The 25,137-nt window shown below is 47.1% G+C and overlaps 1 protein-coding gene across 1 annotated transcript; it reads left to right on the top strand.

Moving 5' to 3' along the window:
- The first annotated feature begins 740 nt into the window (after positions 1 to 740).
- LOC142571035 (uncharacterized) lies at positions 741 to 21,993 on the top strand. The gene is made up of 5 exons (XM_075679334.1): positions 741 to 796; positions 7,952 to 8,216; positions 9,737 to 9,751; positions 9,856 to 9,894; positions 21,606 to 21,993. Exons 2-5 carry the CDS (start codon positions 7,961 to 7,963, stop codon positions 21,701 to 21,703), a joined length of 408 nt encoding a protein of 135 aa, XP_075535449.1. The 5' UTR covers positions 741 to 796; positions 7,952 to 7,960; the 3' UTR covers positions 21,704 to 21,993.
- The last annotated feature ends 3,144 nt before the right edge of the window (positions 21,994 to 25,137 follow it).

Genomic DNA, 25,137 nt, shown 5'->3' on the forward strand with positions numbered 1-25,137 from the left:
GAACTCCAAACAAAAATGGCCCATATATGGGGAAATGTAATTTCATATCCGAGTCGTATTAATAACGTGCAAAGGCTGCGGTCGGCGAGAAATTCAAGAAGAAAATCTTTGGCCTTGATTTTCTTCCCTATAACCGAGCTTTTCCCGCTAAATACGTAGATAGCAACAAAACGTTGAAACAATGTCCCAGACATAACCTAACGTGGTGTTGCACTTAGCAGCGTCACATGAAGGGGTCGTCGCCACGGCTACCACCCAATTACCTTTTCCTTCGCATGATCCAAGTAAGCGCTACGGATATTGCTGCCGGTTTTGTTCACGGAATAATATAGGGTATACAGTACGTGTCGGTATAGCATACATCTCGTGCAGGTCATTCGGCGTGGCGACGCCCCGCGTCCATTCTATGCCACGAAACAGCCACGCTGTGAACTGGGCAAAAATGTGAAATCTACGTCCGATCTTCGTTCAGAATAAACCAAATGAGCATATTTCGGCCGCCTGATTATGGCACGGTGCAGTCGCATAGCACAAGATATGGTGGTGGTGTCTCGCCAATATTGAAGGTAGATCTCGCCGAAGGTAGATCGGAAATTTTTATTTGCGTGTTGTTTGTTGCCTGTTTGCGCTGTGCCAACGCATTTTCCTTACCTTCGCATCTGGATGGCGGCAGCACTCTCGCACCAGGCGTGCGCGTGCACCCGGCACGTGTGCGCGAGGCTAGAGCTCTGCGTGCCAAGAAGACGAAGAAGGTGTCAAGCCGGTGCCCGCTCATCGCTGCGAACCACCTTCTCCTGTAAGCATATCGTTTTGATCTAGAATTGACGCATATTCCACCCATAAGATTCGCACTAAAGCATGCTGACGAGCTACACACCTGTATACACGCACTGTACAGCAGGACCGCTTGGGTCTCGCCCAAAGCGTGCCGGTGGTGTGAGGTGCGCGGACTCGTTTACGTACGTGTGTGTCTGCTAAGCGGTCTTCGCCTCGTCCTGATCTGCAACACGTTTGTTGTTCGGAGCAAAGGAGGCATAGCAAGGAACTACCTATATAACCACGAGTGCCGCCGGTCGTTTGCGCAAATCGAAACATCGTGACAGCTGTATGCGTGGAGTTTACTGATCTATAAGGTAAAACGACACAAAGCACTACGTGTGTACATATAAAATGGTTACATGTCTCTGGGTACACATATGTGACTCGCCAAGAAGAGGGACTATCCAGAAGATGTGCGCACCGTCACATGGTATTAAAGGGTTTCTCTGTCTCTCCGTCATATGGCGCTTATATTGACCCTTTTCACGACGATTCCGTGGGCGCTGCCATGTTTGATCACGTGGTCACGCGCCCATTGTTTGCCTCAGCTGCCTTCGTTTCCTCTGTGTTTACAACGACTGTGCAGGACGCCGGCGCGGCTCTGCGAACCTCTGTTTCGGCGGATATCGTAGACGGTGACTGGGTGGACGACACGCGAAGTTTTGGCTACAGCTTCAAAGGACATGTTCATTACGCTCATTACATGTTCATTAGCTCATTACGCGAGCAGCGTATGCGGTTCTTGTAATAAAAGCCGGGATAAAAATGCATTCCGAGCTATCCTAGCTTTTCGCTTATGAATTGGGTCAGCATCAGTGTGTTTAGTTCTTCGTTATTTATTTAGCAAATACTTTTAAGCAGTGGCGTAAGGTTTCCCGGGCTGTCACTATCTGATTGTTTATTTTCTGCCTGATCGCTCGCGGGCATGCTCAGTTGTGATAAATTTGTTCTTGCTGGGCACAAGACGTGTAACGTAGATGTTCTGCGCGTTGTAATAGCATGTAGCGAATACATATTATCGCTAGTCACTCGCTTACTGTGTGGACCGTTACGAAACGTTCAGCTTCGAACATTAGTGTGCAGTCGGTGTAGTCGCCCTCACCCATGCTTCGGCGCATTGATTCGAGTGTGCGCCCGTTCACTTACTTGATACGTTGAATGGGCGTAAGTTTGCGTGCAAGTTGGGGTGGGTGCGTGTAGATAATGTGCGAGAAACTTGCTATTTGCCAAGAAGCGGCGCTACTCCTTCGTCACCGCGTAACGAGCGGTGCACACTCGAGCACACGTTGTGGGGTTGAAAACCCTTCCTTGGAGGTTAGCGCTACAACGCTGGCGGATGAATGGATCTTTTTTTATCCTCAAGGGAAGCCGTGCATTGACAGTGCAGGCAGTCCTGAAGGAGCAGCGGTCCGTGAACTTGGACATACAGATTCATTCCGTTCCTTAATATGGCAGTCAGAGTTTTTAGAGCCAACTACTTCACACGTCTTCACTGCACCGCTCCGTATTGTGCAGCATGAATTGAGCACAATGCGTTAGCGAAAAACCAGTTGCATTTCTGACAGCTGATCGCACAGAAGCAGGGCAGAAGTAGTAGTGATTTCGTATTCGTGTGCTTTCGCCGAGGCAACGTGCTGCATACCGTGGAAAGTGCCATCTTGTTTCTCAAGAGCGAACTGCTTCGCGAAAAGGGTCATAACAGCACCACCGCGGAGTTCGCACACATGTTCAGTCTCGAAAAGAACTGGTCCGCTGTCTTTCCGACCACAAGAGAACGTATGCGCGGACCGGCTGCTACTGTTTGATCTCTATTTCCAGGTCGGCGAACTCTGATCGGTATAGACAGCTTCGAGTTTCGGCCATGGAGGTGGCATTCCGAACGCTCGCTCTTTTTTCTCGAACGCTCTTTTCAACAGAAGCCTGCTCGTTGCTCTTTTCTGGACGCTTTATTTCGTAATATAGCAGATTCCCATACGCGGCTGCTCTTGACAAACAGCTGACATCAACCAAGAATGGCCTTTGGATCAGTGCGCTTTTCGTCGTCGTCGTCGTCGTCGTCGTCATCACCATCATTATCATTATCATCATCCTCCTCCTCCTATTTAATGACCATTGCAGGACGAACGCCTCTCCCTGCGATCTCCAATTATCCCTGTCTTGCGCCAACCAATTCAGCTAGCGCCTGCGAATTAATATCATCACCCCACCTAGTCTTATGCCGTCCTCGACTGTGCTTCCCTAGGCACCCATTCTAGAAGTAACCCTAATGGTCCACCGGTTATCTAACCTACGCATTACATGAGCTGCACAGCTCTATTTCTTTCTCTTAATGTCGATTAGAATATCGGCTATGCCCGTTTGCTCTCTGATCCGCACCGCTCTCTTCCTGTATCTTCACGTTACGTCTATCATTCTTTGTTACATCGCTCTTTCCGTGGACCTTAACTTGTTTTCAAGCTTCTTTGTTAGTCTCAAAGTTTCTGCACTATATGTTAGCACTCATGGAATGCACTGATTGTACACCTTCATTTTTAATGATAATGGCAAGCTTCCAGTCAGGATCTGACAATGTCTGCCGAATGTGCTCCAATCCATTTTTATTCTTCTGTAAATTTCCTTCTCATGATCAGGGTCCCCTGTGAGTAATTGACCTAGGTGAACGTACTCCTTCACAGACTCTAGAGGCTGACTGGCGATCCTGAACTCTTCTTTCCTTGCCCAGCTATTGATCATAATCTTTGTCTTCTGTACATTAATCTTCAACTCCGCTCTTATACTCTCTCTGTTAAGGTCCTCAATCATTTGTTGTAACTCGTCCCCAGTGTTGCTGAGCAGGACAATGTCATCTGCAAATCGAAGGTTGTTGAGATATTAGCTGTTGATCCTTACTCCTAAGCCTTCAAATAGCTTGAATACTTCTTCCAAGCACCCAGTGAATAGCAGTGGAGAGATTGTGTCTCCTTGCCTGACTCCTTTCTTTATAGGTACTTTCCTACTTTTCTTGTGGAGAATTAAGGTAGCTGTGGAATCTCTGTAGATATTTTCCAAGATATTTATGTAAGCGTCCTGTACTCCTTGATTACGTAATGCCTCTGAGTACTGGTATATCGAGTGAATCAAATGCCTTTTCGTAATCTATGAAAGCCATATAGAGAGGCTGATTGTACTCTGTGGATTTGTCGATTACCTGATTGATGACATGGGTGTGCTCCATTGTAGAGTATCCCTTCCGGAAACCTGCCTGTTGCTTAATTTTTGGTTCACTTAAGTCCAGTGTTACCCTTATTCTATTGGAGATTATCTTGGTGAATATTTTATGTAATATGGAAAGTAAGCTAATGGGCCTATAATTTTTCAACTCTTTAACGCCTCGCTTTTTGTGGATTAGTATAATGTTGGCATTCTTCCAGTTATCTGGGACCCTTGAAGTCGGTAGACAGTTCGTATAAAGGGCCGCTAGTTTTTCAAGCATGATGTCTCCGCCTTCTTTGATTAAATGGACTGGTAGTCCATCTTCTCCTGGCGCTTTTCCCCGTTTCATGTCTTGCAAGGCCCTTCTAACTTCATCACTAGTTTAGAAGGAGCCTCTGTAACCTCTTCATTACTACTTCGAATGGAGGTATCGTGGCTACTTTGGGTACTGTACAGGTCAATATAGAATTATTCCATTGCTTTTACTATATATTCCAGATTGCTGATGATATTACCCTGTTTATCTTTCAGTGCATACATCTTGGTTTGTCCGATGCCTAGTTTCCTTCTCACTGTTTTCAGGATGTGTCCATTTTTTACTGCTTAATTACTCAGCCTTTCTTACGTTATAATTTCGAATATCCCTTATTTTCTCCTTGTTGATTTGTTTTGACAGTTCCGCTAATTACATTTGACCTCTTGAGTTGAGCACTTTCATTCTTCGTCGTTTCTTTATTAGGTCCTTTGTTACTTGGGAGAGCTTGCCTACTGGTTGCCTCGGTGCCTTACCTCCCACTTCAATTGCTGCTTCTAAAACCAGCCTAGCGACGGTTTCATTCATTGCCGTCCATGTCATCTTCATCTTTCCGTTCCGAGGCTGCATATTTGTTTTCTTCGTATACTGTTACTATGTATATTTATTGACGCAGTTTAATAAACAAGCTGAAATAGACAAACATCTACTTTAGAATTTTGATAATAATTACGTTCTCCCGGACGAAGCCGACTGTACGGTCTGCTCACACTCGGGCGCGGCCGCCTACGTAGGAATTTAAGAAGAGTTGACTGTTGGGCTGGTTGGTCGTCCATATCTGAAGTAGTAGCTTAGCGCAAATAAAACCACGGACACAATGAAGACGGACAAGGACAAGCGCTACTCACAACTGTTTAATGGAAGGAAGGATAGTGCATATATATATATATATATATATATATATATATATATATATATATATATATATATATATATATATATATATATATATATATATATATATATATATATATATATATATATATCCTCTTGTCACGCATGCGTCTACCAAGCAGAAGTGAAGCCGGTACATGCACATCAAAGGCGGTCGCGCAAGAAGTTAAATTCGGCATCCAGTAATGTGATGGAAGGCTCACTCACACATCTATCTCTATTTTTCTTGATAAAGAAGGCCTCAAGAGCGAGCCTGGAAGACGCGTTGCCGCTCCTGCCAAAAATAGTTGTCGCAGAAAATCGAGCGTCGCAGCCACACGCGGTAACATGAGCCACCAAATGTGCGCCCTTATCCTCTTTTTTCTTTAGTTTTTGCGCATGTTCCCTTAAACGGTCATTCACACAACGCTCAGTTTGACCAATGTAGAGCTGCCCACAAGGGTGCAAGGGAATTGCATAAACAACCCCTCTGGAGCACTCAACAAAGGGCTTCTCATGCCTCGTGCGGCAGCCCCGCCTGCTCTTACAGCAAACTCGAGAACACAGCTTCGAAAGCTTGTTGGGCGCAGAGAAAACCAGAGGAATACCATGACGGTTAGCAACCTTTTTAAGGTTGTGTGACACCTTGTGTACATAGGGAATAACCTCTGGTCTTACCTTCTGTCGTTCGACTTCTGCGCTCGCCCTTCGTGCTCCAAGCTTTACTTTTTGCAGAAGAGACTCTACTATAGCATTGACGACCGTCAAAGGGTAACCAGCTGCCAAAAGGCGTCCAACTTGGTTCGTAAAACTTCCCTATTAGTTCGTAATTCCCTATGTACACAAGGGAATTCCTTCCATTAAACAGTTGTGAGTAGCGCTTGTCCTTGTCTGTCTTCCTTGTGTCCGTGGTTTTATTTGCGCTAAGCTACTACTTCAAGTAGGAATTTAAACTTTGGCCACGCTGCTTATCGGTGTCGTAGCCGTCGGTTCTCGCTAATTTCGACAAGTTTTGAGCGCTCAACTATCCTCGAATTACGCGAAACGAGGTAAGACCACACACACGTTTGCCAGTGCGCGCTGACTTATGGTCGCTCCTGGCAGACTTAGCTCCGTATTGAATTATTGATAACTCTTTAAAATGCGCAAGTTGGGCGTAGCTGATATCCACCGGTCAAGCTGGTGCTGGACGAAGCCAGTCCGCACCAGCTAGCACGGCCAGACTGGAGCATATGAGCGCGATCGCACACTCATATGAGGGCTCGATGTCGTGCACAAAGCAAGCGCTGCGCATACGCACTACAGTTGCATGTAGCTGCGGTCTGCTACGTAGCGTAGAGACCGCGGCCGCCTCGGGGTGTCGCGATGAGTCCGCTGACTGAGTTCACTGCGGCTCGCTGAGGACAACCACGTTTGGCTCTTCGCAGGCGCCAAAATCGAAAGTAGTACGTGGCGTCTACGTTAACACCCAAAATCAAATTTGAACTGCGCCCTGCGGCGACGTTCAATAGGCGGAGCGTTGTGTGCACACACGGGTCTGCCGTAGCCTTCGCACTGCTAGTCATTGAAGAAGGAGAGTTAAGCACGGCGCAGGGGATGTTTGATTGCCAATAACTCCGCTTCTGCTGAACGCATTGAAGTGCTTACTGTGGCAAAGTATTTCTGAAATAGTCTATTTTAACTTCAAATACAATCTCGATTTTGATATAGAGAGTGGTTCAGGGCGCCTAAACCTAATCAACAAATAAACCGCTGAATTTATCAATCAGTGTAAGTGGAAGGCGCACAACTTGCCGCTTAGGCACGTTCACCGTTATCTGGCGCCGCGGATCTTTAGCTAACGCACATGCGTAGTCAGGCTCGAACGCGTGGTTCCCTGTACATCGGGCTATGATATGCATTATGAAACATCGTTCCAGCGCACAATTGAACACGGACGAGAAGAGAAGGACATCACGAACGCCGGTATATTCACGGAAAACAGGGCTTTATGTACACAGGGGGAGGGGAGGATGGGGGAGAGAGGGGGGCATTGTTAGTGCACCGGACCACCCAAAATTTTTTTTTCTTTGGTACAGGCGACAATCATCGCAGAGGCGTCGAAACCAAAAAAAGTGAGAAGAATGAGGGGAGACAGGGCCCAATGTACTAGAAAGTATATCGCTAAGTATGGACAGCTGGGCTAGTTGGCTCTGAATGGCATTATGAAACATCGTTCCAGCGCACAATTGAACACGGAAGAAGAAAAGAAGAAGAAACAGTAAATATTAGCATCAGCAAAGTTCACGCAAGGAGCAATGACCATATACAGAGACCAACCAGATTACGAACAGCCCTAACATTCGCTTGTCGAAATATTACTCTAAGTGCTCGAGAAAAGAAATGAAACAACACTAGAAAAGAAGATGAAAACAATGATAAGCTATTTATATAACTCTTTTGCATACGGAAATATACTTCCTACAAAGCAGTAAGTTAGCTTACAAGAGCACTGAGGAATCGCACATGTCAAAATAATACTTGTGAACGAGAATGGAATCACGAGTATACTTGTCTTCGAAGTTTCCAACTTGCCAGTAGAAAGCTTAAATAGCGGCAGCAAGTTGCTTTGCTACACGAAAGAGAGCAGAGTCGCCAACGCGTTAGCGACACAGAGCACCCACAGAGCCATAAAACTCTGCTTGAAATCTTTACGGCTATTATATTCGTACATCGATCTGGCAGAGCATTCATTCGCACACCCTGTCTCTCCAGGTGTACGCTATGGCCGATGCCAGCAGCGCAATGTCCAGCAGCCGGTCCGTGCTCGAGGCGCCCCCAGCGGCGAGCGCCGGGAACGCCCACGCCGCCGTCGTCTCCGCTGCCGAGGAGTCTGGCAGCGGGGATGGAGGCAGCGAGCAGCAGGCCGGTGCCCCGCCGTACTTCGTGTCGTGCTCGGACGCCTGCTTCTGCGCCTTCTGCATCCTCTTCGTGGTGGCCCTGAGCTTGTCCTTCGCCCTGGGCATCGCCTACGTACAGGGTGCGCCTTCGGCGGGCTCGGCACTCTTAATTAGCCATGCGTGCTCGATATGTCCTTCCACGAGTGGATCGAGTTAAATCGTTTCCACAGGTGGAGCGGTTCCCTGGGCTTTATAAAGTGCGCAGTAACTTGACAAACCAGGACTCAGGAACCATTCATTACATGAAAGAAGTATTGTGCAGTATGACAATTTGTTTACAACGCACTACTAGCCATTAAACATCGCATAATGCTGCAACGTCCATCAGTTCAGCATATTAACAAGGGCAACTATATCTATGAATGCTTTAGCATTGGGAGTGTGAAAGTGGTAAAAAGTGTGTGCGTGCGCGATGCTGCATGGTCACGTTGTAGAGTGATATATATATATATATATATATATATATATATATATATATATATATATATATATATATATATATATATATCTGTTCCAGACCACTGTCCGTGGCACTTCGCTCCTCGAAGAGCCAGGACGTGTGTCGAGTGAGCTCCTGAACAACAGTTTGAAATGCGGGGAACCCGGTTTAAACCATGGATCCGCAACCTCGAAGAGGAGCGACGTATATGCTAAAGCATTTTCCTCGCATTTACCGCTAAATCGTCACTGAATTTTCAACACTAAGCAGCGCAGAATTAATTTATAGCAGAAACATAAAGCACATACATCGTGTACAAGATGGTTAAAGCCACTGTAACAAACGATAGTGTACAGAACTGCACTAACTGACGTATATACAGTACCATGCAGTATGATTTTACATACCCCACGGTCACACGTGCAGGGCACTTTCGATCGCAAATCGAGCCCTATCGGGATCGATTGCAATCGAAAGTACGGCGTGTGACAGTGATATTACACATTTCAAGTGCAAAGAATTAAAGGGAACTTTACCGTGGCTTCTTAAGTAAAAATAATAAAAAAATGAAAGACTATCTTCTAGCGACATCATGGATTTTTGACAACAGCTGCTCGAGAATAATCTCTTGTATATAATGATGATTATGCAGCAGTTTGATGAACTAAAACACTAAAACTAGCTAATTTAGATAACTTTTTCTGCGCGAAAGTGTAGCCCACACACCCAAAATTAATTTGAGGACAGCGAAGTCACAGTGACCTACAGGTGCAGTTCGGGCGCCGTATTGTAAATGGCAAATTTTGTTCTTCATTTCTATTGCTATAGTGGCCAACAATTTTCCTCCAGGTATATACGAACGTGGTCCCGAAAGAATGATTAAGCTGCCTAATTGATGTTGTGTTGCTCTCTAGTATTATCCTTTCTTATTCCGTTAATCCCTCCTACAGCGACAGTGCTCGACGCTGCACAACTGCCTTTTACACACATGGCCTTTTCGTATCTTACTTATAAATAGCCAAACTTTTAAGCGCGTCATAAATTTTGTCAATTGCACGCCTTTGAACATGCCATCGATTTTGCGCAGGATGCTATAATCGCTTGGGAACCATATTGCTAGTCGCAGGCTAAGTTTGCAATGAACATCTCTTTCTATTTTAGGGGCCAAAGTAGTGCGTAAGTGTTCATGATCAAAGAGGGTCTCGTTATTTCAGCTTGCATGGTGCGCTTGTATATAGTGGAATATTCGGTTTACACGCTTCGTTCTCTTTCGCTTCCAGGCGTGGCGGGTGACGTGGCAACCCCTCCAGGCGCCGCGAGTGAGTCAAAATGATGCGTCCTCGCGTTTAGTGAACGATTTCTGCAGACATGGATGTTATAAATATAACGTGTGTGAATAGTGATTTTTTAATACCGAATTCGAGTACGAGTCGAATATCGAATAGATTTTGAATAGTTTTCAAATAATAAATAGCTGTTATCACAATTAATATAGAAGGATGCTCACATCCCAGTATTGAAGTTGGCAAGTTGCTGTCATCACACAGTGCGTATGCCTTATGAAGCGTTCTTTATTAAAAATACAAATGTAGCATTAAGAGCAAAGTAGTAGCTTTTGGCACGCACAGGACTCTTCAGAGCGTGCGAATGACCGCTGTACAGCCTGTAAAGTATGGATAGCTAAGTGACGTAGCCTGTTCCACTACGCAAGTTGTTGTGTTTTGTGTCTATACTTCGCCCGCGGGGTTGAACAATTACCGTACTTTTGTTCCAATTTTATGTTTATTTGGGCGCAGCTGGTGTTTTTGAATATTCTAAAAGTACTCGAAAAATATTCGTATTTGCGAACAGTGACTGTTTGATTCGTCATACGAAAGTTTCGAATATTCGCACACTCCCAAACATCGCGCGCAGAGGGGACGCTTTATAAAGGTCACGCCGACCCGACGTCACCTTACAAGGGGCACCGAAGGCGGCAGGTTGTCACAGAGCGTTATGACGCTTTCCAGAACGCCAATGCGCGCATTTGAACCGCTCGGAGCGATTCGGGTGTGTTCGCGCCCGTGCCAGTGGCATTTTAGAGGCTGGCGCTCCTGCTCGCTCATTGGTAAGCGCCACTAACCCTTGGGAATAGATGAACTCTGTGGGTTGGTGTATAAACTTCCCTCGTCACGAGTCCTCCAGAAGGAGGAGGGAAGGGACTTGTGAAGGAAATAAGTTAAGGGGGAGCATTATGTCACGCAGCCAGCCTTCGCAAACTAACTTTCCGTGAAGCCCATCCCCTTCGCCTGTCATCTCTCAAAAAGCATAGGCCCAAGACGGGACCCTGCCTGCCGGTCTTGGACCAGTGTGCTTGCACTGGGGCCCCCCAAACTCGGCAGCCCTGGGGAAAAAAAATTCCACCGGAGAAGTAATTGCGTTCGGTGCACCGATGCCTCGCGTGCATCGGCGAATTTTCGCGCGCATCGTGCTTCCGCGTGCCGCCACGAGGTGGCCAGACCCGAGGTGTGCACAAGTCGCCAGCTGCTCCGGCACTGCTTTGACCTGAAGGTTCAGTCCCGTGCAAGGGCCGCACCTCGTCAAAATCGCGAAAAAAAAAAAAAGAAGTGCGGCACTTACACGAGTCCATAAGCGGTGGGTTTTAACATCGACGCGCACGTGTTTGGGCGCCTTGCCAAGCGCTCTGCGCACATTTTCTCTAGGCGTGTTCGAGCTACTTCAGTCGTTTATATTGCAACGAATACTCGATTATCCTTTCTTATTGCAACGTGTAAGTGCGGCTGCCGCACGCTGCTGTCGCACTCTTTCGAAAGAGCGCAGCTATAGGCGGGCGGTGGAAGACATTAAAACTTACCGCATGACTTAGCTCGACATGATCACGTGTTGGGCCGACTCTTCTGGAATAAAGTTTGTTCAGTAACGCTGCCTTCTAGTTCTTCCCTTCCGCCATGGAGTTGCAGAAGTTCAAAGCGACCACTGGCGCCCCCTTATGGTTTCCATTTCCAAAGCGGACCGTGACAAGTATTCTGGAGAGCGTCAGATTTGGCCAAATGGTAGAATTCGCCATCTGCTGTTTTAATTGGCTCTCACTGCTGCTACGGCCTTTCTTATTAGCCATAAACGCCGCCGTTGTATTATTTGACAACATCGCGGAATTTGAAGGTGTCTAGAGTAGGCACCCCGTTTATACCTTTCTGGACACTGCTTCTTAGTTCAGGCAGCAAGCTACCTTCTACGTGTATTATTCTTATGTTTTTATGCCATACGCCATATTTGAACATCGGGTCTTTAGCCTGACTGTAAGCAGCTGTGCTCCACGCGGGCTCAACTGACGCGGAGCTCAATGAAAATACCCCGTATTTTTATTGTCTGCTTGAGAGTGCGTTTACAGCCCGCGTTCCGACCTGCTCTGTGCGTGAAAACAAAAACCGCTCGGAGTGGGACGGGGAAGAGCTGCGTGTGGTACACCGTGGTCTGCATTAATTGCTCTCAGCTGAACGATTCTTTATGCGCACAAGCTTGTTCAAGGCAGTACCGCTTCTTCGTACGGCTCTAAACTGCCCGTCTATTGACTAACGTCCGATAATTAAAGGCACAGGTAACGAGCAGAGAGAGAGAGAAAAAATTTCTGGAGGACGCTTAAGCTTCGCCTTTAAGAGGGGACCGCGATACCATTCAACGATCCTTGACTGCTTCTCACGCTTCCCGGCAACTGGGGCGTATGTAACCGTAATGTTTACCGGGAAGCGCTGGTCGCGAATGCTATGCACGAAGGCGGGCTTTGGGGTAGAAACGCGGCCTCTTGTGTGGGCCGCGATGCGGCGGAGGCGAGCGCCAGCTGGAGGTACTGCAAGGAACCGGGCGTGCCGCTCTGTGGCCCCCCAAGACATCCACGCGCCGGCGTGCACGAATGGTGGACGCCGCGGTCGGTTTGTGAATTGTAGAACTCCTGGAAAAGGGCTTTCTTGGAGTTTTCGCGTAACAGAATTATTTTTCTCGTATAGTCAAATTACAATCTGAGAGCTATCTTGTCTGTAGGTTGTGTGTATGTCGTAGTTTGATTTTTCCGCGTATTTTAGCTTGAGAAATTCAATTATTTCAGTGAATTCCTTGCGTCATATGGATGGCCCGAGTATAAGTGGTGCGAAAATATTTTTGGCGAGATGACGTGCGACGCGAAACGCCGGACACCGTCGGATTTTTCGTGACACGGGCTCCGTAACGCTATCGCGTTAAAAAGAGGGAGATGAATAGCTGCAGATACTTAGTGCGCGAAGTCTGCTCCAGATTTCAAAAGCATGATGAAAGACGCACACCTTACTGATCGCCTCAAAGATTTAAATTGGCTGTTCGCTCAGCAGTCGTGGTAGCAAATTCTTTGCTCAGGTCTTCTAAGTAGAGCCTGGCGGTCCTTTCCTCTTGAAAAGATGTGTTTGTCTTCTCTTTATTTTTTTGCGGTTCCGCAGATAAATTTTCATTTGGCGTAAAGCGCTAAATGAGCGCACTGCCGAAGCTACAGATGCAGGTACAGAAAGATGTTGCATGTATTTTACGACTGGGTCTAGCAGCTCATGGACGTGTTCATATTTTGCCTGCGGATCGAGCCTTCGGAATGCTTTCAATTGACAGACTCGACGTTTGACAGAATAGAAAGGAAAAGCAAGAACTGCGCCCAGAGACGGCTTAGATCAAAATCAGCTGCATGTGCGCCTATAATGCCGCGTTTAGGTCGTCAGCAGAGAATTGACTTCCTATGGAGGGGTCAGTCAACGTGCCTGCTAATTTGACCAGCATGCCAGGCTGATCAAAGCGCCGCCGCACTTCGCTCGTAATACCGTCGATCGCCTCAAAGTACTCTTTGCGCAATGCTGCTTTGGGGCCGAGCACAACTGGCGGGAGAGACGTGTTGGACATTTCAAACCTCCTCGGCGGCTTTGTAGGCCTTCTACTGCGAGGCTCCTTCAGACTATAGCTGAGTTCCAACAGCGGCCGTGTGGTCCCACAACTTCTGCAACGCGGTTCCAGACTGCAGGCGGGACAGTGCCTCGCAAAGAGTCTCTGCAGCTTCTTTCACACCTGCAGCACGAAACATTGAGCGTTGGAGGATACTTGATATAGTTCTTCACACGAACCAAACAAAGCTATGGAGATATTCATTCCCAACAACGTTTCAAACTACCCAGGATTGTTCGGCATTGTTACGTTTCGCCTACGACGCGCGGTTTAGCCGGCGCGACTGCAACAAAGCGGCAGACATTTTGGCCCGTTCGGCGTCGCCGCTACGCTCCCCGCCAAGCGCGTCCAGGCATGTTCCGATGCCACGTGTCTTCATGTGCGTGTGTGAGTGTATGTGCCATTGTGCCCGACCGGAGGCGATACGACAGCAGAGGTCACCTTCTCCTCCCAGCCATTGTGCCCGACCGGAGGCGATACGACAGCAGAGGTCACCTTCTCCTCCCAGTCTTTGTGACCGACCGGCGGCGCTACGACAGTATGCGTCACCTTATCCCATTGTACAATCACGTGCTCGTCTATTGAGGGGTTCCTTCTTGCCCTCAACTGCGAGAGTATAAAAACAGCTGCCCCCGGACGCCAAAAGGAGGGCTCCGATTTCTTCTGTTGAGTAAAGTGCACTCCCGTCTCTCTACTTCGGTCAACCTGACCGCCAACTCTTTGCGATGTTAAAATAAACAAGTTGTTTTGTTGTTACCAGTCGACTCATGCTTTGCCGGGACCTTCGGATGCTTCCAGTTGTACCCCAGGCCGCCAGGCCAACGCTACCCTTGGGGCTTGCGACCCAGGTGCAACCACGGGCGTCAGCGCCGAGTTCCCAACAGGTCGTACCATCGGTGCGACCACAACAACCGTTCAGCATCCATTCAAAATGCCTTTGCTGTTATGTGCCATCGAGCCTGTTCCTTGAAGGATCTCACCTAATGTTTCTTGGACCCTGGAGTAGTTCTCAGTGAACCTTTTCATCGACTTTACCCTTACTGTCCTTCTTGCAGGGCATGGAGGCAGAAGGCTATTTGACATTGGCTCACCCACGGATTCCTTACCGAGGGAAGAACAAGAGACGAACAAACACTTTTGCGCTTTTTTGATTCAATAATGACTCTGGAAAAATGCTTTGCTGTACTCAAAGCACTGCCAATCGTGTCGCAGCGCTTACTAGTTTTCTTCAACACAAAATCTAGGCAGTGATTGCTACCATGTACATGCAAAGACCTCGGTTCCAGACCACTAATCTTTTTCTAGACTCCTGCTAAATGTTCGCACATGTTAGGTGTCCCGTCACTGCAGTGGCAACGAATGTTGTGGAAATCAAGGTAAAGGCGCAATGTCACATCTTTGATGCCCATGCATGTATAGCGTGTCATCCCTACTATCCGGCGCGTTGTACAGGCCAATATAGTTTTCGTGGACGTTGACTGCTCTGTCAGCACAACGAACGTAGATGTCAAACTGCTCTTCAACTGTCACATCAGTTGTTCCGTCAGCTATTATGCCGTAGAACGGCCTACAAACCGTGGCTCTAGCAATTTCCCGCTGTATCGCGTAGGCCACGATCTCAATTAACTCGTTCTGCACGTCACTGCTTATCCATTTATCGTTTTTTGCCATCCTTTTCCTCAATGCTGGAATGTCCTGTGACTTTTCATCAGGCAAATCGAGTAGATTTCCATCGTATTTAGTGCGCTCACTCAGAGCTTGGCCTGTGCGACACAGGAAGCAGACGGAACTTACAATGACACGTAGTATCACCCTGGCTGCTGCTTGCTATACAAGCTGTGTGACACGTATACTCCCCATCTCGGCAGATTGTCGTTCATAGCTTGAATCTAAGTGGATCTGGGGTTTTTCATGCCGTAGGAACCTATCTGTATCTTCTTTCCAGTTATTAAAACTAGTCTTAATAAAAGCTGGTTCGGCTGCTGCAGGCCTGCAACCCTGTCTCTTGGAAAATGAAACGCACTCGGGACAAAGCATCACGTTTGTTGTCGCTGTAGCCTGGCGTTACAGACTGCGCTGAGATAACGGATACTTTCATTCTACACCTCTACTCTAGTTATTCGCACGCGATGTCGGCGATACATACCAGATGTGGGCCTTTAGACATGTTGCGTGCCAGTACTATACTAAAGCGAACTTCGCGGAGTTGGGCGCGCTGAGGGGGTCGCACAATACTCAGGTCGTTACTTGTTTGCCTCTCACTTTAGCGCTACTCCTGCAACCGTGTGGCAGGTGTTCTTGACAGTCCAGACACACTGAGAAGAAAGGTGCTTGGAAGAAAAGTGTAAGGAACCGACAGGTGCTGCGCTCACTGAAAACTTGGGGTTCAAGTAGGGCATCTCCTCATGTGGGGACCTTGCCAAATTTTGTTCCCGACATGTCCAAGGGTAGAACAAGCACCTCATTTTGTCCATTTGACTCGCCGACATCGTGAGAGAGAAGGGGCAGATAACACGGGAGGCACGGGGAGTGGTGAATTGATAATCAGCCTTTTCTTTATTCGAGATGCCGGATGCAAGCAGTAGAAGGGCCACGACAGGCAAGGGGGAGCGGGGATGAAAGACACAGGGAGTGAGTGTGCTGAACTCTGTCAAGGAAAACTACGAGTGGGCTCGAGTGCTTGAACTACGCCCCCTCCCCCCCAGGTAGCACACAAAGTCTTGAAAACGTCGTATTAAGGGATTCAACGTCTGAAACGGATTTTTGACCAAAATCGACGCATCAAAGACGTTCCAAACAAGATAGCTTAAAAACGAGGGGTGAATACGTTTTGATAATGTTGGAAGCCAGACAGCTTAAAAACGAGGGGTGAATACGTTTTGCAAACGACTCAAAACGCCACCGCCACGCCACGGCGCGTCAGCCTCTTTAGCGGCTTCTACAATATTCAACAACCCATCAACGCGATCCAACCTTGCGCAAGGTGGCGATACCATCGTCAAATCATGTGACCAAGGTGGCCACGTGATTCGTGATGCCGGGCGAGCCGGGGCATAGTCGCGTCGTCATGGCGCCGTCGCGTCACCGCACTCGCATTGCGCTGTGGTGTGTTTGCGGCTGTTCTGAACGTGCTGCCGCTGCCCTTTGCTATGTAAGTGTTGCAGTGTTTTGCTGTCAAGAAAACGATATTCTGTGATCAGTTTGGGTTGTGCGATATGTTTGTGTGGTTTTAATTTGGAAATCAGTAGTGTTTTCAATTGTTATGTGATCAAGGCGGCCACGTTATTCGTGAAGCCGGGCATAGTTACGTTATCGCACTCGCATGGCACTATGGTCTGTTTGCGACTGTTCTGAATGTGCTGCCGCTGCCCTTTGTCATGTAAGTGCTGCAGTGCTTTGCTGTCAAGAAAACGACATTCTGTGATTAGTTTGGGTTGTGCGATCTGTTTGAGCCGGGCATAATAACGTTATCGCACTTGCATTGCGCTGTGGTATGATAGCGACTGTTCTGAATGTGCTGCCGCTGCCCTTTGTCATGTAAGTGTTGCAGGGTTTTGCCGTCAAGAAAACGACGTTCTGTGATTAGTTTGGGTTGTGCGATCTGTTTGTGTAGTTTAATTTGGAAATCAGTAGTGTTTTCAATTGGAGGGCGCGGAGTGGAGGGCACTAATCAGCTCTTCAAGTTCATTGTCATGTTATGTGAGGCGCCTTTTCACTGACGCTGTAATTAAGGCGTTAAGCGCAGTATAAGGACGAAAGTTAGAGGAACGAAATCGTGCCTGTGTGTCCCTAGCGTCGAGGTCGGCCGCTATGCGTGATCCTAACAAGAAAGCATGTTGCAGAATGCGAAGAAAGGCGGCAAAATTTCTGTCTGTGCGCACCTTGCCGATCTCCGCAATAGAGCCATCATCGTGGTATTTTAGTCTCCCGTTTAGCAAGAGTGTTGCAGACAAGGGAACTGGTTCAAACAGGCTTTTTTTTAATGATTCACTACTAGTGCGGTATCCCAAAAGGTGAGGTCAAGTGCTCGCCCTATTTTCTTCCCTCGCGCTACAGTGCACTGACAGAATTTTGCGTGCACCATACCGTGCTTTTATCGTTTGCGCTTCAGGTTCTCGATTGTGTTTTCGCCCCCTTTACCCACGTGATGGGTATTTCATGGTATTACCGGGTACCACGTGTGTCCATATATTGTGTCAAATATATGAAACGGCCAAATTCGATTTTATTTGATGCCTCAAATGGTAGTAATGTATTGAGTCCCTTGTAGCTTTGTGCTTGTTATCAATTTTACTACTTGGCGAATGGATACAGCATGTACGCTGCATAACTCGCTTGTGCATACTGCATACGTGAGTCGAGTATGCTCTTGGTATAAAATAACTTGTATGCTTTAGGTAGTACGATTGTTTGCAGTTTGGGACATGTGCCGGAATGTACGCTGTGCGCCCTTCGCGCTTTACGGCGGCCTGCCGAGTTCGTGCGGGTGCCATGTGTGCGCATGGAGTTCGCGAAGCGCTCTCGCAGTTTTTTTTAATATATATATACATGCGTTCTGTTCGCGCGCTTCGCACAACAGGGCATGTCGCAGTTCTTTGTCCTTGTGCAACCCATTTTCCTAGCGTACGTCTGTGCATTATTTGATACCGGTTTCACACGGGGCTCTTTTAGCCGCTATCCAGTCCGTTACAAATCGAATTTCTCGGTCGTGATGGCTCCTCTGCACAAGCTACGAGAGTGAGCCAGTCGCATCGATAATTTCGATCCGGATCGGGCTTGATCGCGATCGAGAGTGGTCGTGTGACACCGGTTTTACACATGGCTTCCACATAGGGAACACTAAGTTCAATGCTACTGAGTGAAGAGCAAGTGCATATATATGCCAGTGGTGGTATGTGGGCAAGTCTTTCTGGTGAAGCCAATACTTGTGCATTCAAAACATTTCAATTACCAGCGTAGCGCATTAATGTGTTTACTTCGACAAAATGGAGCACCAGTGCAGATATCTGAACATACCTGTCCAGGGCAGCAAGTGTGTCTAGATTGAAACCACTACCAGCATGTGCGGCAGTTCTATTTCCAGCAGCGGGACTGCACAATAATCAGTAGGGTGCTTTCAAGCTGTTTATATATATGAAGCTCTGCCTGGACTGTGTGCCAAATATTTTTGGACGTGAAAGTGGGGGTGAATTGGTAAACATCAGTGGAACTGTGCCTGGACTTTCTGGCAAATGTTTTTGGATGTGAAAGTGTGAGTGAACTGGCAAAGAATTTGCTCTGGGCTACATGTGTTAAACATTTTTCTCATTCAGAGTGCTTTCTTTTACTTTAGGAGACTGGAGATGTGCGCAAAGTGTGACATGTCAGTGTGCTAATTAATGTATTTGCTGGTTTGCAAATTATTCGTTGCAACTTTATTTTTGCCAGAGAGGTACAACTTTGCCTCTTGTAAAGGGCTTTTTAGATAAAACACTTACTATTTATTATGACCATTGCTTCATTTGTTACACAAATGCAGCTTCCAGTGCATTCCAGTTTATTTCCATGTTTATGTAAGCTTCTAATATGAGGCTTGTATATTCATTTCTCACGTTCTGGAGTGGCAAGATGCAGCATTACTGTTTCATCGTTCGCTGTACTACAGTAGTGTTCACTTGTTACACGGAATCCCCCGTTTAAGTATTCTGTACTAATTTCACTTTATTGCTTTTTTGTTGTATGGTTATTTTTTCTTGCCATTACCTTCTTTGATATATCCTAAAGGCAATATTTCCAATTTTGCATTGTTCCCATTTTTTTATTTCTGTCACAGGATTGTTTTATGATGGTATGCGGTGGTATTTCTTTTTGTGCTCTTTTAACGCTTCTAGATGATTGGTAACATTGCTTGGAGGCAGTTACCATCCAATTCATACTCTTGCATTTTTCAGTCTACTTCTTCCATTCGCTCCGATGTCACTTCTGCATAACTCTAGTCCATCTAATAGCACGCGCACTTTACTATGATAAATTAGACACTTTAGTACACTCCAGGTTTTTCTGTTCATTTTTGTATGTGTACTTGCAATTTTGTTTATGTGCTAGTGAATGTTCACTTTCGAGTTCATTACGAATCCTTTCTGCGACTTTTGTCAATGTTGATGTACTTTTATTTCTATTTGCATTTCTCACACAGTTTGTTCGAACCTTGCATAAGCATTACATTTTAATAAAGTGTTCTTGCTTTGTCACAATGTTCTCATTTCATGCACTCTTGGCATGAAGGGCTTGGTCTGGCCACCTGCCAAGACGTGGCCATTTGTTCTTTGCAGGATGTCAATCCCATTGTGGTTGTAAGCATCGTAGCTTACTAAAGGCGGTATTAAGGATTTATTATTCCTAACAGGCTCATTTTCGTGCGACTTGGTAGACGATGCGCCGGCCATGCGGGGAACAGTGCTTGGCACTGCGCCATGGCTCTTACAGTCAACACCGACGCTTCTACTCATCTGGGGCGCGACTGGAGATCGTTGTTTGAAACGCCCGATCAGTTTTACCTGACGCGATTGGCCTAGGCCGTGCCAACGGGTGCGGCTGACGACGTCTGCGCGGCATAGGCCAGTCGCGTGAGGCGAAACTAAACGCGTGTTTTGAACAACGATGTCTGATCGCGCCCGTCACCCGCGAAAATTAGCTTCAGATGATCGCAAACCTTTCAAGACCGCTTCTAGACCAGCTTTTCGATAACGTCCTAAAAACGTTTAGAAATTGGTTACGAATAGTTTTGGCAAAGGGATTACTTGTGTCTTTCCCAATCCTTTTTCTAGACCAGCTTTTCGAATACGTCTTGCAGACCTGTTCTAGATCGTCTCAAGAAAGTAATTAAGCCGGACATTAGCAGAGATATCCGACGTTTTCCCGCCGAAGTTCTCTCATTCGTGTCTTCTTTAACCCGTTTTTATCGTCTTGGATAAACGCTACGAAAACGTTACGTATCTCTTTTGTGCTACCTGGGGGGCCCGTTCTGGAGAGCCCGTATGTAGTACAACTAGCGAACAGTATCAACTTTGGTACTTTTCTCTGTTACAAGTGAGGGTTGTCTCCTCCGGAACGCCGTCAGTTGCACTTCGCTCCCCGAAGAGGCAGGTCACGGGTCGAGTGAACTCCTGAACCACATTTTGCAATGTGGCGAACGCTGTTTAAATGTCGGATCTGGGACCTCAAAGAGGTGCGATAATTGCAGAAAGTGCACTTTTTCCCGTGGGAGTCAAACGGCGAAACAAGGCACAGCAAGGTATTTTGTAATGTTTACGCATTTCTCTCGCATTTACCGCTAAATCACCGCAGATTTTTTTTTTTAGGCCTCCTAAGCTCAGATCCGTGACAACACGCTCTAGCAGCTTGCATGGCAAAGCACGCAGTGAGGTAACCACAAACATTGTGATAATGCGTCCTCACCTGATTGAGATGTCAATTTGTAACGAATGTTCTTTTTTTTGAAGCATCAAATGGCCCATAGGGCGAGAAAAGCCAGCTTCTGTAGCAGCAAAACGGCGCCTAAATTCCCATTGGCTGTGGCGCTACATCACGTGCGCGCCACTGAGCAGAGCGCGGGCGAAAGGGAACACCTGCTGCAGCACTGGAACGCCAGGTGTTGTGTGATGGGAAAGAGCACCGCTGCGACGCCACGTGACCCTCGCTCTCGCAAGCCGTGTTATCCGCGCGTTTTATTGTCCACGCAGGCGACTTCGCCCTGGTAATCGCTATAAGGAAATTAACTTATAAAAACCGAATAAATTCGAAAGAAAAAAAGGAAACGTTGACAGTAGTGAGTTCCGAACCCAGGACTTCAGGCTCAGAAGCCGACCATCTTAGCCACTGGGCTAAACTGGCCAAGCTTCTCAACGCGCTCGCTTGCCCGCAAAGAGTTCATAACTCGGAGGACCGCTCATGCAGCATCGTTCAATTGGACATTGACGCTTTCGCATTCCATAGTCATAAGGGCTTAGGCGTCCTCGGATATTTTTTTGTGACCTTTTGAGTAAGCGTTGAAGTACATTTCTGATTTTCGTATACGTAATATCGGTTTCACTTTCAGATTATGGAAGCTTGCTGTCGAGTGTCCTGGCGGGCTCGAGAAGACAGGAGGCGGCGCCCGCTGCCAGGACCGTTAACGACAGTTCTTCCGTCCGCTGACGCCAGTGCGACTCGATGGAAAATATGTGACGGCTTGAGGATATAAATGTGTGCAATGTATACGCAACGAACGTAGCGTGCACTGCAACGTTGTACAAGGACGTCTCACTGCGCGTTGTCGCAAACATTTTTGTCAGGTATCTTTAACTATACTATCAGGAGCAATACTGCAGTAAAGACGTGCGCGTGATTTTGTATTTTCTTCTAAGAACAAGCGTTTAAATTTCGTGATGATTGCTGCGTGCTATAACTATGAGTTTCGTTGGAATAAATAATCACGAGTTTTTCTATGTCCCCGCCAATCGTGCAGACTTTCCAGTTGATTGATAAAACATCGATTAATTAGGTTTGCGAATCTAATAGGACCGAGAGGGTGGGAGCTGCCTTCTCATATTGAATCAAATGTCGAATTCTTTTTATAAAGATGCTTTTGAATATAGTCTGTAGGAAGCTGCGTATCAACAAGGCGTATATATACGGTGTCCAAGTTAATGTTACCCAAGCTGTTAAAAAAAAACAAGATTTAAGAACATGCTGCAAGATATAATTTAAAGCTTACTGTCTTCGGTCGTCAGACCTCTGACAACTTAATATAGCAAGTCTTATAATCGTATTTTGCACCGCGATATTTAAAATTATTTTTGTTAGACAGGTTGGGGGCTAATGTTCTCACTAGGAAAAGCACCTATAAACACCAGAACACTACATCACTTCAGATAAACAAGGTGAGAGTGACAACGGAAACACAAAAAACCGCGAGTCGGATTTCATAAATAGGCATAAATTGCGTATGTGGCGCCAAATAAACGGTGCCTCTCCGTTGCAATCAAATGTATCTTGGATATTCCAAAACCAACTTATTTGGCAAGCTGGTGTTTGCGTTATTCTAATCGACCCAACGTAAGAAGCGTGGAACTGCCTGAGCACAATTAGAAGCGGACATTGCACACAGTCACTTCGCGGACGCCACATGTCTCCCTCAAGTTTCCAGTAACCGTGAAGCTGTTCGGCGTTCTTGGGCATTAAAATTGTTTCGAAAATTTCACAAATATCGCAGTTTCGCCCGAAAGGCGAAGCATTGATTGCGACAGCAAATTATTGGAAAACTACACGAACGATTAACAAGCATGGTGTCGCGCGCACAGGCAAACTTGGAACATATATCATGTGATGACCGTGAACACTCGCTGCCACAACGATGGCGTGATGAGAGCTGACCTCGGGGAAGGGGGGGGGGTGCGTAGCAAACGCTTTTAGAGCGCAGCTCTTTGGCGTCCGTTCCTGGGTTTCGCGTCGTCGTCGGCGTTGTCGTCGGCGTTGTCGTCGGCCTCGTAACCAGCTCCGCCCCCCTTTCATCCCCCCAGCGCTAGCAGCGACCGACTGATACCGCTGGATGCCGCTGACGCCGCTAGAGAGTCAAGATAACGTGACTGCATAGAACACCGTCGCCGCCATGCAGAAAGAGGAGGAAAGGGTCCCCCCCCCCTTTTCTTGTGTGGCGGATAGGGTGCTCTTCAGTTGCCGACGCGCCGGTTATTTCACGTAGGCCCCGGCACGTCGACGAATACGTGACCACCTTCCCACGGCTAGACCTGGTTCTTAGCGCTGCGGAAGCGAGGGTATCATATTGTTTGTGTCGGCATCGGCGGCGTTGTCCCTGAAACCAACTCCGCAGCTGGGGTTGACTCACTATCGGCGTCAGCGGCATCAGTCAGTCGCTGCTATCTCTTCCCTCCTCCCTTTATCGTGTTGTCCGCTTGCTGCGCGCGCTTCTGCCCCCATCGTTTGCCGCTGGGTGTACACGCCGCCCCCCTCCCCCCTCTTCCTGCGAGTCTCCGGTTGTCAAAGCGCCGGTTCGAACTTAATTCCTTTCTTCGCTCCTCCTCCAATGCAACCCCTGTGCGGTGGCAATCAGAGAGCCAGATCGGTGGCGGCGGATCTGTATATGTGCACCGCCCGAGCCGAAATTGCCGCTGCCGTTCGCCACTGCGAAATTATCTGCCAGTTCTTTCTGAGCCATGAGCGAGACGACCGATGGAAGTCCTCCGTCTGCTGCTGCTGCTGCTGCTGCTAAACAAGCTGCCAGAGCAGAGGCCCAGCGCCGTCGCCGTCAGAATCCAGAGGTGCGTGCCGCCGAAGCAGAAGCTTACCGTCGCTGCCGTCGAGATGATCCAGGAGTACGGGAAATATAAAAAAAAAAATTCTGTGATAGCGCATACATGTGTTGCTCGATTTCTTTGCCTCAATCTATCGAAAAGGTGAAACAGCTTATTTGCTGCGCTCAAATTTCGCATTAGGAAGTAACGTAATCGTCGGTAATTTTTTCTTCAGCAAAACGGGCTCAGCAATGAAATGAACTCTACCGCGTACTTTTGAAGAGTCAAATGCTCAGACTCCATACACTTTGTCCATATCTGTTGCGTACCTCATCGCTCCCGCCGATGAAAAGACTCTTCAAGAACAGCAGTCGTCCCGGAGGTATCAAGTACGACGCCATTTTGAAAAGGTCGCATGACGGCGATTTTGTTTTACTTCTGTGGTTGGCTGGTGCAGTAACACAACCCCTGCGCTAGTTCACTATACCCGCGTGGTCCGTGTGCCTTGGTAGCCAACTGTTCTTTTTTGAAAGTCTTATCCTACTATAGCAGACGACACTCCAATCCGCTGCCCATGAGTGAAGATGAGCCGAGAGAATTGAAGTAAAAGTAAACTAAAATAAATATTGATCGACACACATTGTAAAATGACGCGCACATGCACTGCACATAACAGCGCGATTATCAACCTCTGAAGGACAGTCCACAAATTCAGCTGCAGACATAAGTAGGGGTGGGCGAACATTCGACGTTGCTGATGCGAATCGAATAGTAGACACTAACTATTCGAATTCTTATTAAAACCATACTTTTTTAAATATTCAAACGTAACCAAATATTTTCCAACAACTGACTGCTAAAGTCTGGTTACTGTTCTCCGCCTGCTAAACAGTATCGCAAGTTATCTGAAGTGAAACAGCAGCAAGTTCTTGAAGCTCTGATAAACAAAGTTGACAACGCAAACTTTTTAGTTTTGCGTCGTAGGCCTATATGACAACCTACGATTTTTGCTCGTAGTCTGTTATTCATTGCTTCTGGCAGTCTAACCATACAGCAGTTTTACCTTTTACTCGACAAGTCCTTTTACATGTGTCTACGGCACACAAGTTCTTCAGGAACCTCTTATTTTACAACTTCAAACTCTTCTTTTCTTATATTTTTTTGACAAGCATTTATTTAGCGTTCTTGAAAGCTATAGTCATACAGCAGCCATTCATTATTGTAAAGCTTGTTTGAAACTAGGCTCTAAGATGCTGCGAGGCTGTTTGTGCAGTCTTTCCTTTGAGAATGAGTGACCTTGTGCTTAGAACTGACCCTATACAACTGTTAGCTCTTTCT

The sequence above is a fragment of the Dermacentor variabilis genome, chromosome 2 (genome assembly GCF_050947875.1).
Source record: "Dermacentor variabilis isolate Ectoservices chromosome 2, ASM5094787v1, whole genome shotgun sequence".
NCBI lineage: Eukaryota > Metazoa > Arthropoda > Arachnida > Ixodida > Ixodidae > Dermacentor > Dermacentor variabilis.

Coding starts and splice junctions, on each gene's coding strand:
- LOC142571035 (XM_075679334.1), top strand. CDS start 7,961: ATGGCCGATGCCAGCAGCGCAATGTCCAGCAGCCGGTCCGTGCTCGAG. Junction 9,895..21,605: donor AACCCCTCCAGGCGCCGCGA/GTGAGTCAAAAT, acceptor TTTCACTTTCAG/ATTATGGAAGCTTGCTGTCG.